This window comes from Hakea prostrata, chromosome 2, assembly GCF_041222555.1.
Source record: "Hakea prostrata isolate BN-2017 chromosome 2, UWA_Hpros_2, whole genome shotgun sequence".
Lineage (NCBI taxonomy): Eukaryota > Viridiplantae > Streptophyta > Magnoliopsida > Proteales > Proteaceae > Hakea > Hakea prostrata.
In genome coordinates, this window is record NC_142601.1 from 66,460,133 (window position 1) to 66,477,431 (window position 17,299).

The 17,299-nt window shown below is 39.4% G+C and overlaps 1 protein-coding gene across 4 annotated transcripts; it reads right to left on the reverse strand.

Moving 5' to 3' along the window:
* Positions 1–581: 581 nt before the first annotated feature.
* On the reverse strand, positions 582–16,751 carry LOC149025787 (WD repeat-containing protein 26 homolog). 4 transcript variants are annotated; one of them, XM_089145996.1, is made up of 5 exons: positions 16,689–16,751; positions 14,245–15,173; positions 4,933–5,034; positions 1,861–2,490; positions 582–1,348 (listed from the first exon to the last, which is right to left on the reverse strand). In XM_089145996.1, exons 2-5 carry the CDS (start codon positions 15,043–15,045, stop codon positions 1,130–1,132), a joined length of 1,752 nt encoding a protein of 583 aa, XP_089002122.1. In that variant the 5' UTR covers positions 15,046–15,173; positions 16,689–16,751; the 3' UTR covers positions 582–1,129. The 4 variants fall into 4 exon arrangements, with proteins under 4 accessions (XP_089002122.1, XP_089002119.1, XP_089002120.1 ...); XM_089145993.1 differs by having other exon boundaries at positions 16,383–16,736; XM_089145994.1 differs by having other exon boundaries at positions 16,367–16,736.
* Positions 16,752–17,299: the final 548 nt, after the last annotated feature.

A 17,299-nucleotide genomic window follows, 5' to 3' on the forward strand; every position in this document is an offset into this window, starting at 1 on the left:
AATCCGATAAAAAAAATATCATGTTTTTTTTATTATCAATTGCTGATTATCTGTTTCTAAATCCAATCATCAACCTTTTTTTAGAGAAAAAAAAAGTTTGAACTGATATGATAAGCAATCATCCGAATCCAAATGCAATTGCTTAGTAAGTTTTTTTTAATTTCTAACAGGACATAATTTTATCAAGATATTACCCAATTTGATAAGCAATTATCCAAATCCAAATCCAGTAGAAAATCAACTAAATCTATGTAATTACCATATTACCCTTATTCACTACCGTATGATTAATTGTATGACATGTTGTCAAACTGACAGACGATATCCATGCAGGCGTGAACAAAAATCCCACAGGGATGAGAGATTTTTAACACTCAATCAAATCATATTATTTTCCGCAACTTCATATGGTGTTTTCTTAACCCGGTATAATTCACCCCAATCACCACGTTTTGATCTTCATAAATTCTTAAGCTTAATGTTTGATAATATATAATTCAAAGATGTTCCTTCTTTGGCTCTATAAAATTTCAGAGGGTTGGGAGATGAGTCAAAGCCAAAAGAATTCATCCAAGCAGTACTAAAATACTCATCAGTTAGACTTCATTTCCTTCTTTTTTTAAGGTAGAAGTTGACATCATTTCACAAAGCTGCAAAAGTTAAACAAAAGAAACCACCTGGGCGACTCACAGCCCAAGAGTCTTTAAGGGCACAATGAAAATGCAATCAACACATTATGATTCACAGTTGCTGGAGCTACACTAGGAAAGACAGGACTTAGGGTATGTGGACAAGGGTAGAAGACCCAAGGACATAAATTTTCTCCCAATTTTGTTATCACACTTCTTTAACAGGTCAGAGGAAGTAATAAAACAATCTAGACTCATGCATTGATGCAATCCATGCCATAACAACAATATTTCAATTAGCTAAACAAATGGAGAGGAATTTTTAGAAAAGAACTTGTCTATCATTAGACGGTTTATTGGCAGATAGCAGCTGCATAAGTTACATGCTTGTTTGCTATGAATGCCAAGAAAAGAAGAGAATTTACACAACACAATGATCTTGGAAATGAACATAGATTACCTAACTCATTCAAGTAATCTATTTCTATTTCTTTTCCTCTTTATATTCCTCCATTGCAGTGATGGATGGTGCCATTACAGTAAGTGTCCTTGCGCATAAGGTTAACTCGATTTAAACCCCATATACGAATTGTACGGTCATCACTTGCGGATGCCAACATGTGGGGATCTGCAGGATTCCAGCTAACACAGTTGACAGCTCCAGAATGTCCAGGCAATTTTTGCAGCAGCTCCTGAGTCCCTCTATGCCATATATAGACCTGTTGATATCAGCCAGGTACCAATTACCATCTTGCATCTCAGGCGTGTATAAGAATAGAAAGAACATCCAATAGGGTGAAGAAAAAGCTGGAAAGAACAGGTAAGTGTATGGGCGTATAACATCCTGCAACAGGCTCCAGTCAGTAGTTCTGAGTGTTCGACTAATGAACACATGCAATAACAACATTTATATTATGTTGGATATTATACCCTTTTTTTTTTTTGTGTTGGGGGGGGGGGGAGGCATGATGTTTATAATCATCCCATCAGGGAGTTACCAAGAACACCTCAAGTACCCGTCAGATTGTTGCCCAAGCATACTGCATGTTTGATGTGTATCTTATTCAACTAGAGAATTTGATGTTAATTCATGCTCAGATGCGGGTTATGCTTGTGGTGAGAAATTAAATGAATGAATTTATTTACACTGGGTCATTTCAATCAAAATCCTCAGGAGCATGCCTGGAACCCCAGAATGCACAAAAAAATGGGCATATGAAAAAAATCATACCTGTGAATCTTCACTTCCACTTGCAATGAAGGCTTGGTTAAAGCCACCAAAGCATGACCTAATGACAAATCGAGTACGTCTGTGACCTTTATATTTTGAGAGAAGTTTAACATCACCATCAATGCTCCAGAGATGGATTTCTTGGTTAAGAAGATTAACGAGTAAAAACTTATTATCCCTTGATAATGAGAATGAAGTAACTGCTTGATCCTCCTCAATCAGTTTATCACCTTTTGCTTCCCTGTCAAGTAGGAGTATTGCATTTTCTTTGCACATGGTAATAATTCTCTTCCCATCGTTTGTGAGAGCCATGTCTGAGATTTTCAGTGTCCGCTGCCCTTTCCAACAGTCTAGCTCCTTACCATCCAAATCCCACATGCAAATACTCTTGTCAGCCATGCCAGAGAACACCCGTTTCCCATCAGGAAGCCATCCACAAGAGATTAAACCAATACCAGATTTCTCATAAATATGAAGACATTCACCAGAGCTGACATCCCAACATCTGATAACCTCCTCTACTCCACAAGTGAGGAGCTGTCGGTCATCGGGGCTCCATGAAACAGTCAGCACAGGTTTCTGGTGGCCAGTTAGTGTATGCTTCAAGGAGACTCCACCATTCTCATTAACCTATGATATATGATTTCTTAGAATGAAGGGAAGCAAACATTATTGAGTGAAACTAAACAGAAGAGAACAACAAGATATAGAAGCATAACTGCAAAGGTTTCAACCACCACATATACATTACGAACCAACAGCACAAAATATACAAATCACTAACTTAAGAGATAAAGCCAGTTGAATGAGGGCACAGAAGACCCAATCAGGAAATTTAGACCATGACTTGAGTGATAAGAATAGATTGACAATCTGCGCAAGGTATATTGTTTTTACTGAAAAGGTCTGGTAGCCCAAGGATACTTATCTGGAAGGTGCAAAGATGAAAAAGATGCAACAAGACTCTTATCGTACTAGGAAGGCAATTTTGACTATCCATTTCATAAATTAAACAATGAACTTCCAGGTGGGCTACCCATCAGTGTCAATCCTACATACCACACCATGTACTGGCCTACTACATTACAACTGACAGGTATAGTTTTCCAACTACGAATGGGGTAGAAACAAGATAATGTGAAAGATTTGAATCCAGATATGCATATATTATTTTTTCTTTTTTTTATGCATCCAATAGTGTTGCAAGATTTTCTTACTATAAAGTTCATTATGAAGCCCTGCAGTTAAGCACACCCAGCTTTCTTCCCTGCTATTATATGCTATAAGAGAAGAATGAGCAAATATTTCCAGCTCAGCCAATCAGAGAAGCTTATATAGGGCCAAGCTTATCTGCATGGCATGTTGGACAAGGCCCAAATTTTGTGAAAAGGTGGACCCTTAGGTCCCCAACCAACATGTCAAGTTACAGCCCATTCTGGTCGGTAGAAGGGGTAAAATGAAGAATTGAAAAATCTGAGACTACCAAGGGAGTCCACGGGAATACTGAAGGGTGGCATGGCCTCATGGGGAGAGAATATCTACATATAGGAGGATATATATGAGTCGCAATTTACAGGTGGCTGCTCTAGTCATCCCCCACCCAAACAACAATTGGAATTGCTACACCATCTTGAGACATAGCAGAAATTGGTGGGCCACTAAGAGATACATATCTACAATGGATCATCAACAGCGCATTTCATAAAAACCTCTGTGCAAGATATTCTCCAAAATTCAACAGGTTTAAATTTACATTTATGCATCAAATGTTTTGGCATAAAAGGGTCAAGTGGGGGACAAAGGCATTTACAACTTTAAACTCTTTGATTTTGATCAGAAGTAAAATGAAGGGCATACTCTGATGCATAAAAATAAAAAATGAGTGCTTATTTTAATGATAAAAAGCTGTGTTCTCAAATGCATTTAACAGGATTAGTTTGTCAAGTGTCATCTTTACTTCAATTGTTTAAGGGTTTCAACTATAGGATCTATTATAATTATACATGTTCAGTCCTACACTCCTACCTTTCCATGTTTATATCCAAGTCTTCCTTAGAAGTTTGCAGGTAGGGTTGAGGCATCCAACACTGTACCCAAATTTTGATTAAATGAAGCTTTTTCTTTTTCCCTGCCTGTCATGGTATGCTCTTCCTTGTCTGAATCCAGTTAAAGGAGCAATGGATTCTTGCACAATTTATTCCTTTTATGGTTAGACTTCAATGGTTCCTTCAGATTATGCCTGGCAATAAACTCCCTCATCAAAAAAGAAAAGATAAAACTTGTTATTTAACCCCTATCTTATCAAGTCTTCCTGACGAAAGACCTTACAGAGAGGAGCCCAGTGTTATCGGTCCTCACTTGTTCTACATGAAGGTAACTCTTCTGCTTTCAGAATTTCTGCATTTTAGCCATTATCATCAATCCATCACTAGGATTGCTAATATGAGGGTGGAACAGGCTACTGATCTAAACTCTGATATCAGATTCCATCTGATTCTTCCGTAATCTGTTTTCAGTTTTCAAATCTGGGTCATTATTTCATAAAGTCCTACTTGAGTAGTACGCTTGTTTTTAGGACTTGGAACTTGAAACCAATTAAGGGTGTTCCACTTATGTTCAACCTGATATTTTATATTTACACCATAAACGTGTATTCTGTTGGATATATTAACCCTGCAACTCTGATTTCACAGTTCCACCCATGTGCTGTGCCGATAGTAATAAGAACCCTCCCCCCTTCCCCCTCCTCCTCCTCACCTCCCCTAAAAGGAGAACTTGATCAAGATGAAACATGAGAACTCCCCAACAATTGCAAGTACATGAACTTTTGACTGTGGCAGTAACAGTTCTTTTTTCTTAAAAAAATAAAAAAAAAAAAAAAAATGCTGCATTGGATTAGTTAAAAATTAAAAAAAAAAAAAAAAAAACTGATGCATTGGATTAGTTAAAAAAAAAACAAAATAAAAAAAAACAAAAAACTGAACTTTGTCTAACAAAGGAAGATACATAATAGAAGAATAAACGAGATACTTGACTAAAATGTTCCATATCAAGATTCAGAAGCAAGAATACCTCCCATATTATTGCAGTTCGATCATTAGATGAAGAAGCTAAGTATTGTCCATTATGCGAAAATTCCAAATACCAGACTTCATCACGGTGACCTTGCAAGACCTGTTCCATGTGGTGAATCAGTAAAGACTAAGACCAATGACACTGACATACTGGGAGAGAAGGGGCAAAAAAGAAAAACACTTGACCAAAAAGTGCACTAAGCAATGCCATTGTTCTCCACAGTCAACAAACATAATTGATGCAAATATAGGAAGATTTGTGCATTGAAGTAGGTAATTGGAAGATATCAGCAAGATCTTTTAAATTGATGAACTTTATGCAGGCACAGGACAGAGCATACAAAACCCAGAAAATTAAGATCCATTGCTAAGAAGTACTAACTCCCATGGATGGGAAAAAACTCTTTTTTACTGAACAATGAATACTGTATTGATATTTAAGTATATATAGTGGAGTACAAAAATAGAGAACATGTATCAACCAGTTAGTTCTACTGAGCTTTTTAGAGAAACTCAGCCAGCTCAAACCAACAACTTCTACAAGAAGAAACCCAAACCAACAGACAGCCAATACGGTTCAATGCTTTTAGATATCCAGCCACTGGCCCACCAAATCACTGATAATCAAAGCAAGGGGAATGCTAAACCAAATAGGAAAAGGAAAGAATAAAGTTAAAAACAGGGTGCAATGAACAAAGCACCGGGGGGGGGGGGAACTCGAGATAAAGAGAGAAGAAGAAAAGTGAAGGAAAGGGAAGAGGAAAAGGATAAAGGAGAAGAACATTCGACCCAATCACCCAACTGGATTAATTTGAGTGAAGGATCTATTTATACCCTATGTTACAGTTTCGGTGTGCAGAATCTATGAATTGAAATTGTGAGATTGGTTACCAACACAACGTGTGGGGATTAAGTCCTATGCTCCTAGCATTTTATTGCTTAGATCCTAAGGGTGATTTCTATAAAATTTATGACTTTTAGTAGGTCCAAGCTTTTAATTTTGGAGCGGAGTTGGACTCTTGAAACCTAATCTACATCAACCGTTGCAACAGGTAAGTGGGAGTAATTTGAATTTCGAATTAATTATATGTTTAGGCGAATCATGCATCATTATCCTTCTATTTATAATATTGCATTAGGTTATGGGATTGTTATTGATTATGTCATATTGTGATGCATTCAATTTAAGTGAGGTGAGATATTTTGATTATCTGCTTCATCTAATGCACAAGTGCATGTGGTATGGGACGCATATACAATTGTGATAGATCATGACATCATCGTGAATTGTGAGTGCATATGGTTGAGTGAAACATACCCAAGTACTTCGACCCTAGCCAGCAGGGATTTAGGTGTTGAACAATCCTATACAAAGTAGAGACGATGAGATCATCGCAGTTACCTGGCCTATAGTACGATGTTGAGCTCTATTGGAAACAGTTGAGTCCATTCAGATGTACCACATAGGAGCAAGATGGAACAAAATTATTTAGGGGTTACCAGGTGTTTGTGATTGATGGCCTCCAAAGGAATCCAGGGTATGCATCTCCAAGTCTCTTATGCGCGAGGATGCTAAGATGGTCAGCATCTCTGGGCGCTCTTACACCAGGGGAAGTTAATATATACCTAATCTGTTGCAACTTGCAAGTAGTACTATACCAGTTGAGACTTAGAGATGCTTTGCCAGGTTTTCAGTTCTAATAAATGGATCATGCATTATCACAGACACTGTGGTTTTCTCATTTTGTCACTTGCATAGAGATATGAAGTGTTAGGTTGCACTGCAGTTGCATTTCCCTCATTAAGCTTGTGTTGGAAAGCTTCCCCCTCTTTGGGGATTTTTCTTTTAAATATTGTGACATGTGATGCTTTGACTCTAGACGAGTAAGCTAGGTTGGTGCAGGAGAATGGGACACATGATGCTTGTCATGTGTTTGTGTGGCTGCGCTTATGAACATTAAAGATTTTCTTCAAGATACATTTATCTAAATATATTTAATTGCTTCAGATGTAATAACACAAGTAGAAAATAATCTGATAAATACTTTTGTGAGAACATTGATCATTTGAATTAATATAGTTTAATTTTTTTTCTGCTGCTGCTACTGATTCTCTGTATGCCCATTGATATTGAGATCTATGGACTGGATGTGAGATTGGCCCAAAACTATGCAATCCTGGATTGTGTGGTGTGCTGTGTAGCATATCATATTATATATAAATATATATACACACACACACACACACCCCCAAACCCACAGGCTGCATTCCGTTCAACCAGTAATGTTTCAGTTAATGATCAAATTTGATGGTTAAAGTCCATACATTCACAACCCCCCCCCCCCCCCCGGGCCCTAGGGTTCTTTTTGATAGCCTCAATAGTACCGATTTATGTTACTGACCGAGAGAGGGGAACGACAAAAGAACCGAGGAGAGGACCAGCAACAAAAAAGAGGAGAAGAGAGGCCCAAAAAAAAAAGGGTGGATGAAGGGAGAGGGCGCCGGGCAGGACCGATCCAAAGCAAAGGAAAATTTAAGGACCGGCACCAGCAGAGACGGGCGAGGTGCAAAAAACACGAAACCGGCGAAAGAGGACAAGAGGAGAGGGCAAACAGGATGGAAAGAAAAACGACAATAGAGGGGCGGGAGTCCCCAAAGGAAACGAGAAAGCGGAGGGCACGGCCCGCACGGAGACCAAATGCCCCCACGGAAGGATTAATCCATATTGAAAGAACAGAAGAGCGGGGTAGCCAGTAACCTAGGAGAAGTGGTGAGAAGGCGTATAGCTTAGGCCTGTATCTAGCATGCCCAATAGAACCGTTGGAGGGCGAATCCATGTGCCGACCCCATTTAGTTGGGACAAGGCTTATTGTTGTTGTTGTTGTTGTTGCTGATTTCAGCCAGCCATAGGGGTATTCTGATGATTAAAGTCCATGAATCTACCACTGCCAAGAGAAAGCTTTCTTTGATAGTCACCAGTTTTGAGCAGCCCAGCTCAAGAAGCAACTGTTGAAGAGATAGTAAATCTCATAGGTAATCCACATTCCACCATCATAACGGTATGGCCCACCATTTGTAGGATTAAACTTGGTCTGGAATTTAGCAGACAAAATTAATGGTGATGTGGAAAATATTTCCACAAAGCTTCAGCACCCAATAAGCTGCCATGCAACAAATATGCCACTGTCAAATCTTCCTTGGATCACCATGTACAGGAAATTTTCAGTCTTTTCCCCACAAAAAATTGTTTGGATAGCTGCCATCCTGTAAGACTTAGTTCTCTCTCTGAAGTCACGGCTGAAATTGGATAAATTTAGCAGGAGCATAAACTTCATCTCTTTCAGTTCTGGCAGTCTTTCTATTCTCTGGTGATATATTCCAGCCAGCAAACCTTTTTACTCTTCTTTCCTTCTCCGTTCTCCGGTCTTCACATCTCTTCTTCTTTTTTTCTTCCCCTCTTACTCTTCTCATCTTCCACTTTGGTTAATTTTTCCATCTTCTTCTTCTTTTTTTAACTTCCATCTCATTACTGCCTTGCAGGCTTCTCTTCCTCTACAGGAGATGGAGGACCCCTCCTTACTTTGCCCAAAGACAAGCTCTCAATGTCCCTTACAAGGGCGGCACTGTAGGTACAAAACCTCGGTAATTCTATTTTAATTTTTTATACGCATTGGATCTCTTTTATTTTTGTGCAAAGTCTATTTTGTTTTTCCCTCTTTAAGTTTTTGTATAGTGTGACAGTTAAGACTGTCTACTGTTACTGTTATTCCTTACTGATTAGTATATACGCATCAGTAGGCTAAACAATTGTCTAAATCCTTAGCACACCCTGATTTGCTTTCTTTTTTATGCCACCTTGATTTTTATGTATTCCATTACATCATTGGCATTGGTACTTAGATTTATAGTTGTAATGTGAGGATGTTAGAATGAATGTAACTATGATAATTAGTATACCAATAAAGTGATATGTATACTTCTATGTATACTACTGGAATGTGATTTAAAACACCTATGCAATTAAAAAGGACCTCAAATGCCTCGACAACTATGAACCCAACTATCCCATAATATTCTATCTATCTCCAATGATGGGGAATGATGTACTGAGAAATACAGACCAACTCTCCAACTAGGAAACTTATTCGAATAAGGAAATTAAGAAGAATTAGGAACCAAATATTCTATGTAGCTAACTTCTAAACTAAACTAAAAGATATTATTTTATTTCACCAAATAAACTAAAAGAAACTATCCGTTGGGATTTTATTAATGAAGTCCTCTCCTCTATGGGTTTCCCTCCCTCTTTCATCGATTGGATTGAAACCTGTATGTCCTCTCCCATTTCTCCATTATCACTAATGGCTCTCCTGCAAGCTATTTCTCCTCTCGTGTCGGTATTCGACAAGGTTGTCCCCTTTCCCCCTATCTCTTCTCCCTTGCCTTGGAAGTCCTTTCCCGCATTATTCAATCTAAAACCGACCAGGAAACAACAACAACAATAAGCCTTGTCCCAACTAAATGGGGTCGGCTCTAAAACTGACCAACAAACATTTCCCCAATTCCTAAGAGCAAGTCTCTCAAACTCACTCACCTTGGTTTTGATGATGATCTCATGATCTTCTTTAAAGCTGATCACTCTTCCATTTCTTCCATTCTTTCCTCCCTTAACCTTTTTGAATCCCTTTCTGGTCTCCGAGTTAACCTTAACAAGTCTACTCTCTTCCTCTCTGGAATTTCTGATGCGCACCACCCTTCTTCAATTTACGGGTTTCAAGCTTGGTTCCTTCCCAATTGTTTACCTTGGTCTCCCACTCATCCCTGATAGACTTACCAACCACCATTACACCCCCATGCTCGACCACATTAGCAAGAAACTCCAACTTTGGAAAGGCAAGCTTCTCTCCTTTGCTAGTCGAGTGGTGCTAATCCATTATGTTCTCCAATTGTCCTACCTCTACTGGTGTGGTATCTTCTCCCTCCCCTCTTCCATCATCCATTCCATGGAATCCCTTTTCTAGGCTTTGCTCTGGAAGTGTCAAGAATCCTCCTGCTTCGTTCACCCCATTAGTTGGTCGAGTACTTGTCGTCCCAAATCGGAAGGGGGTTTGGGTATCCGCCGTATTCTTGATGTCAACTCGGCTAGCCTCTTGAAACTTATATAGAAGATTGCCTCCAAGCATGACTCATTTGGGTCAATTGGGTTTACTCTTACCTACTTAAATCTGACTCCATCTACACCGCTCCTGTCCTGGCTAATCCTTCCTGGGTCTGGAGGAAAATCCTCCTCTTGAGATTGTGTGCCCTCCCTGCCATCTCTACTCATATCTCCTCTAGCTCCTCCACTTCTTTCTGGCTTGATCCGTGGCATTGGATGGGTATCCTTTTCACTCTCCTCAACCCTCGTGCTATGTATGAGTCTCGTATCCCCAAAATAGCCTCCATCTCCACTTTCATTATTAATGGCTCCCTGGGCCCCCTCCCCCACCCTAATCTCACACAAGTCAGGGATTCTCTCCATCCCCCCATGACCTCATTATCTGGCTACCCTCATCATCCAAACATTTCTCCATTTCCTTTGCTTGGAACTTGCTTCACTCCCCCTGCCCCTTGGTTGTCCCTTATTTGATTTAAAGGCCACATCCCCCGTCACTCTCTCACCCTTTGGAGAGCCCTCAACCTTGCTCTCCCCACCCAATCCTTTCTCAATAGCCGCCACATTCTGGTTTCCCATAATTGTACCCTGTGTTGGAATGGTTCAGAGGACCTTAAACATCTTTTCTTTACTTGCTCCTTCTCCAATTCCCTTTGGGGGAAAGCCCTTGCTCGATACGTTAAAACGCTCCTTTCGTTTGCTCGAGACTGATATTGGGTTTTGAGAAACTTTTCAGGTTCCTCTATTTGCGACCGGGTTGGGAAGCTAGTATTCAGTGCCACTGTCCATCACCTGTGGTGGAAACGCAATCTCAGAAGATGGAAATCCAAGTCCTACTCTCTTGACTTTGTTTGGAAAGCCATCCATTTTGATGTTTCGGCTAAACTTCTTGCCATTCCCAACCACCACCACCACCACCCCCCCGATTATTGATATCCTAAGAAACAGATTCATTGTTGTGACCTAGGGTCTTAGTTCTCCTTTCTAGCCTCTTGCTTGAAGGCTGCTCCCCACCCCCTCCTTTGTACTTCCATTGTTCTTTGCTTTATTTAATTATTAAATCATTTAAAAAAAACAAATATTCCTAAAATCCTAAGAGATCCAAAACTTAACTGGCTTGAGTTTATCTTTGTCTAGTTATCCAGCTGGGTTTGGGTCAGTCCAAGATAGTGTGTCAGCATCAAGATAACTCTCATCTACAACATTTATTCTTTTGGCAAAGTTCTTCTTAATTAGGTTTAGGAGGAAGTAATGATATGACCTATCAAATCACCTTTTGTAAATTTAATCCTTTCTATCGACCTTTTCCTTTTCTTATCATTTCTAAGAATTTCTCATACCCTGTTCTTGGCTTCCCCTTACACCTTCACCATGGCACCCCATAGGGATAAAAAGAGGTACCCAAGGCCCTAATACTCTAATATAATGACTTGACTAAATGTAGAAACACCTTCAGATTTCAACTTATCTTGAAATTCTAATGAACTAAGTGGATAGCAAGTCAACCCATTCCCTCTCTTGTCATTAGAAACCAATTTGCCTTCATCAAAAGTAGGAGTATTGCCACGACATCCTCCTTTGTGCAAGGATCGTAATAGGGTACAAGCGCTCTTCTTACTCACTTGCGGCCCTCGATCTCCACAAAGCTTTTGATTCCATCTATTGGGACCTCATTCTTAATGTTCTATCCTCTATGGCTTACACCCCCCCCCCCAACCTTTGATACTACCAAGGCCTCTATCCTTCATCTTACGGGCTTCCACCTTGGCTCCTTTCCTATTACTTACCTAGGGCTCTCCATCATTCTTGGCAAACTAACGTCCCATGACTATGGCCCTATGCTTGACCAAATTCGAAAAGGCTCCAACTCTAGAGAGGCAGCCTTCTCTCATGCGTGGGTAGGACCGTTTTGATCAAATTTGTCCACCAATCTTCATACCAGTATTGGTATGGCATCTTCTCTCTCTCAAAAGCCAAAATTCAAGCTACAAATGGTTTCCTCAGTGCTTTTCTCTAGAAAGGGTAAGAATCCACCCGATTCCTTCATCCTGTCCATTGGTCCTCAGTTTGCCACCACAAATCCAAGGGGGGTTTGGATCATCATAGGATCTGTGATTATAATTGTGATAGCCTAACTCATTTAGAAGATCTCCACCAAGCATGACTTCATCTAGGAAAACTGGTCTACTCTCACTTGCCGGAATTGGACTCTATTTGGATTGCCTCCTTTCTCCCTAATCCTTCCTGGATGTGGAGTAAACTTCTCTTGCTTAGACCATTTGCCTCCTAGCTATCACTACCCATATCTCTAACAAAGCTTCCACTTTCTTTTAGCTTGACCCTAGGCATCATGCAGGTATCCTCTACTATCTTTTTGGCCCTCGCCAAGTCTATGCTTCCCACATTCCCAAAGCTCACTTTGCTCTCAGATTTTACCTCTAATAATTCCTAGGTCCCCGTCCCCCTGAGTCTCACTCTGGTATGGTCCAACCTCCCTGCCTTGCATCCCTTTCCTTGTGGTGGCACCATTTGGCTCCCCTCCCATACTAGTACCTTTGCTTGGAACCTTATCTGTTCTCCTTCTCAACCTATTTCTTGGCACCCTTTGGTTTGGTTCAAAGGCCACATCCCCCACCCACCACACTTACACTGCTTGGAGAGCCACCTTTGTCTCCTACCCAATCCCTCCTTATCCATCACCACCTAAACGGAAACGCACGCTAATTGTAGGATGTCCCCAAAGATATTGACCACCTATTTTTCTCTTGTCCTGTCAGCAAAAACCATTGTTACCATTTGGCCCCACTCTAAATGCTCCTTTGGATTCTCTAGGGATTGTGGTTAGGTTTTAAGGTCCTTCTTGGGCACTTCTATTTGTGATGTGGCTGGTAAGTTGGTGCTAAGTGCTTTGATCTCTCACTTATGGTGGGAGCATAACCTAGGAGATGGACTTCCAACACCAAATCTCTGGACTTGGCTTGGAAAGCCATCAAAGCTATCTACAAGATTCAGTGTCTCCCCCCCCCCCCCGATACCCCAATGAACATGCTTATTGTTGTCTCCTGGGGTCTAGGCTCTTCTGTCTTGCCGCCTAGTTGATTGTAATCCCCCCTTCCCTTTGTACGTTCTTCTTCTTCCCTTTTTTGGGGCTTTGGTTAATGAATCTTTTCATTCATCCAAAGAAAAAACTTATTGTTCACTAAATATGACGATTAACAAAAATACAGAAGTTACTACCATAGAATTGTAAACCCCAAAGTCAAGTGATTATTTAACAAGTTGAAGCAGGAAATTGTATGGCCAAATCAAGCATAGATCTAACCAGAACTGTGATTATCTTAAGAAAGATCAAGGAATAATTGATTTCCTTATCATTCCAGTAGACCTTTCATTGAAACCCAGTTCAGTTAAGTCAATTATTCATTAAGGCTTATCCAGTGACCACTTAATGGTCATTTAGGTGAACCTTCTTGCTTAAATCTATCAGAAATTTCCTATTAGAAACATAATTTTCCTGATAAACAATACTTGTTAGACGCTTCACCCATCTATTTTCAAACACTCAAAACCATTTACCTTTTTTTCTCTCTTTTTTTTTTTTCCTTTTTTTTTTGTGTGTGGAGGGGGGGCTTTTTTTTGGTTTTAAGTGTGCAATATTTCTTTTCAACTACCCTGGTACTTTCAAATAAAGTTGGATGCAACTTTAAATTCAACTAAAGTGCAAATTTCAGCTTTCAATAGCATATGTGAACAGAAACTTCAAGATTCGAATATTTTTCCATTAACATTTAACTAATTGTTTGAATTAGAAAATTTCAATTTACTGAATGTGAGCCAAAGAAAAATTTTCATTGCAAATGGTTGCAATGAGTAATGACTGAAAGAAATTCAATTACACATCAAGTACAAGAGTACCATCTGTAAAGATAAAAATTTAGAACTATCTAGCATCAGATAAGAGTACAGGGTATTGACATAAAATAGGGTACTAATTACTAAAGGGCATCTTCAAATCATGACCACTTTGTAAGATCAAGACCATTAGCATAGCAAATTATTACCAGTCACCAGACCAATAAAACAAGGAAACACGCAGCATAAGTCATAAAACCTAAAATAAACCAGATAAATAGCCATCTAACACAGATTCCTAACCTGTAATGTACGAGAAGGAATCTGATCCTTTCCACACTGATGATCAGAGTACAATGACAATACACTTTCCAGAGAGTTGTGAAACACACAAGCTTCTCGTTGCCCATCAAGGGCCTGTTCAATTAAACTTTCTAACCTTCTTTCAGGTACCATAACTGTTGGGGGAAGCAATTCCTGTAACTTTTCCAAAAGGTTGGATCGTGAGTCTGTACTCATGATATCTTGACTGTAAAGTCCAAGAAATGAGCGGCGAGAAGGAGACACAACACACGCTGCGAGTTCATGCACTCGGCTTGTATTGATGCAAAGAGGTGCAATCTCTGTCCTTAATGTCATTAAAGCACTCATTATTTTATCCTTTTCCAATAACTCAAAGAATTTCTGCTCCAATATCAAGAAAGATGCTGACTTCAAAATTGTTTCATCTGAGAGACCAATTTTATGCAATGTAGCCACACTTTCGTCCCAATTTCCACCAAGCACTTGTTGCCTAAATAAATTAACCACAGAGGAATGCAAAGGTATATCTGACTCTTGCTCTAGCAGAGCCCCAGTCTGCTCATAACCAAGGGTGTACAAGGCTTTGGTTATGAGCCTGACAAATTCTACTCTTTTAAAACCTCCTTTAGTACCAACCATCTCTTTATCCCCTTGGGAAGGTAGTGGCCGAGCCATTGAGTCTCCCAAAGAGCCAGTAAGGGGTTCTGTAAGAAGTGAATAGTTCCAGAGGCTCCTCAATTCTCCCGAGCACGCTTTCACACGTTTTGCGGGTGGTGGTTCATCATCCTCTAAACCTCCCATGAAATGCCAAACTCAGCCCATATATATTCAGTCCAAGAAAGGTCAAAGACTAAGATGAAAGAGTAACTAATTATTGCTTCCAATGCCTCTTGCTGAATCACAAATCTAAACTAAAAGGATGAAAATGCCTGCATCACATATTTAAAGAAAAAAATTACGAACAGAAACCACATCTAGTCAGTGAAAGTAACAGCAACTAGCCTATATCAGAAACCTCAACAATTCCAAATGCCCATGGAGAAAGAGATAATGATGGAACAAACTTAAAGAATGATATCAACAAAGGTAGTGAGGGTGACAGAGAGATGCATAAGCGTTGTGCACTTAAATTAAAATTTGGCAGCTTGACCAAATGTGCCATTTATAACTTTGGACATCAAAAAGATTAGTGCCATAGCTTCCTCTTTATATAAAGAGTTAGTCCAACCAGACTAAAACCTAACAGGTGATTTCATAGGAAAATTAAATAAATAAAGGTACAATCCCACCACCACCGATCAAAGGGGCATGGCTAAAATAGACAACTGTAAAACTAAGATGAGAACAAAGCTCACAAATAATTACTTCTCCAAACCCACTTTGCAGATTTACATGGCAATGGTGGTAGTGATATGCAGTTTAAGTGATTTTTATATAGCATTGAGCAATAGCTAACTGTAACAGTTTAATTCAGTGACTTTCTCTTACAGATGGGCAAAGAAATGTAAACACCCACTTCATCAAAAGCAAATAGAATTTCCGAGAAAGCTAAAGCATAATAGGCATTTTGCAGATGATTTTAAAGGAAGAGGACGTAATTCAAAAGAAATAGGCCACCTAAATGATGGAGCCTATGACAAAGCAAATTCTAGTCTCCAGCTATTCCAAAAAGAAAAGAAAAATAATAATAATAATAATAATTACATAAAGAAGTAGTCAACCATAGCAAAAGCTTGCAACGGTAATTACTTCGAAAGACCAAATTTTCTGATTACTTTTAGAAGGGCAACAAGCAAAAAAAAACCAGTCATATAACCACAGAGAACGATGAATGAAAACAAATGAAGAAATATAATCAGACCGCAACAACGCCCTCAGAAAATTTCAAAAAATAAACCATCAATCAGGGGCAGATTGCCAACCTGCAAAAAATCCTCGGATCTAACCCCAAGAGAGTACCACCAACACCATAATCTAGCATCAATTACCGTAACTCCATACAGAAACTAAACTATACTTTATGTCGGCACCGATTTAGGTAAAAAGGGCTGAAAACCCAGTTTTAGAAAATCATCAGAAACTCATATAAAAATGCACAGGGCAAGCAAGATGTGGACCAAACCCTCAAAGAAGCATACGTTTTTCTTCTGTGTCCAATCACTTATGTTGATTTAGTTTTTGTATTAGCAATTTGCAGTAGAAACGCAAGAGAGAGGGCTAGCTACAAGGCGAGATGTAAATGAATGATGCCCAGAACAAATTTAGGCTTTCACACAAATGGGAACAAGGTTAATGAGATTGTTTTCATCACATATACTGCGAGAAAGAAGGGAAAGGTGGAGTCTTTAAGACAAGGATGCAGATGTCTTGCCGTGCAGGAAACCAACTCAAAACGGCAATCAAAGAATTAGATAAAGATTAAACTTGAAAGGAGAGAAGGAGACCCTCTTAAAGTTTTGTGCTTTGCTTTGCCCTCCCAGATAAAAACTGAAGCCACCTTGGAATGGTTTATACCAACATCCATGGCCTTATGTTATTTATATTCCAAATGGTGCCGACGTATTTTATTTAGAGTTTTCTACGGGGCCCGCTTTAATTTCGGTGAAACTCTCAGCACTCTCCCTGAAGAAAATTACTGCTGACTCAAGATTACCTAATTCCAAAATTAATGGTTATCCTTATTCAGTTAACTATTTCAAAATTTGAAATTAAACTTTAAGAGGTGGTATGGTCATATTACCTTTTCATATTCATGATTCACTCATCTTCTTCTTATATCTCGTCAAAAATCACTTATCACGCATTTTTGCTTTAGTCTTGCTCATTTAATTTGCTATTGATTTTCAACGGTCGAGATCGAGATTTCGGTCAAAATCTAGATTCGACGATCAACAATCCCATTGAACGTGATTTGCGCATCACATGCTCAGGACACAATCAAGGTTTGCTTATTACTGCCGAAACACCTCCCCCTACTGGCAACCATCGCTCCCACCTTCCCCATCCCTTGCTAGAAATCACTCACGGTTTGTCGGTTCAAAAACCACCTAACAAA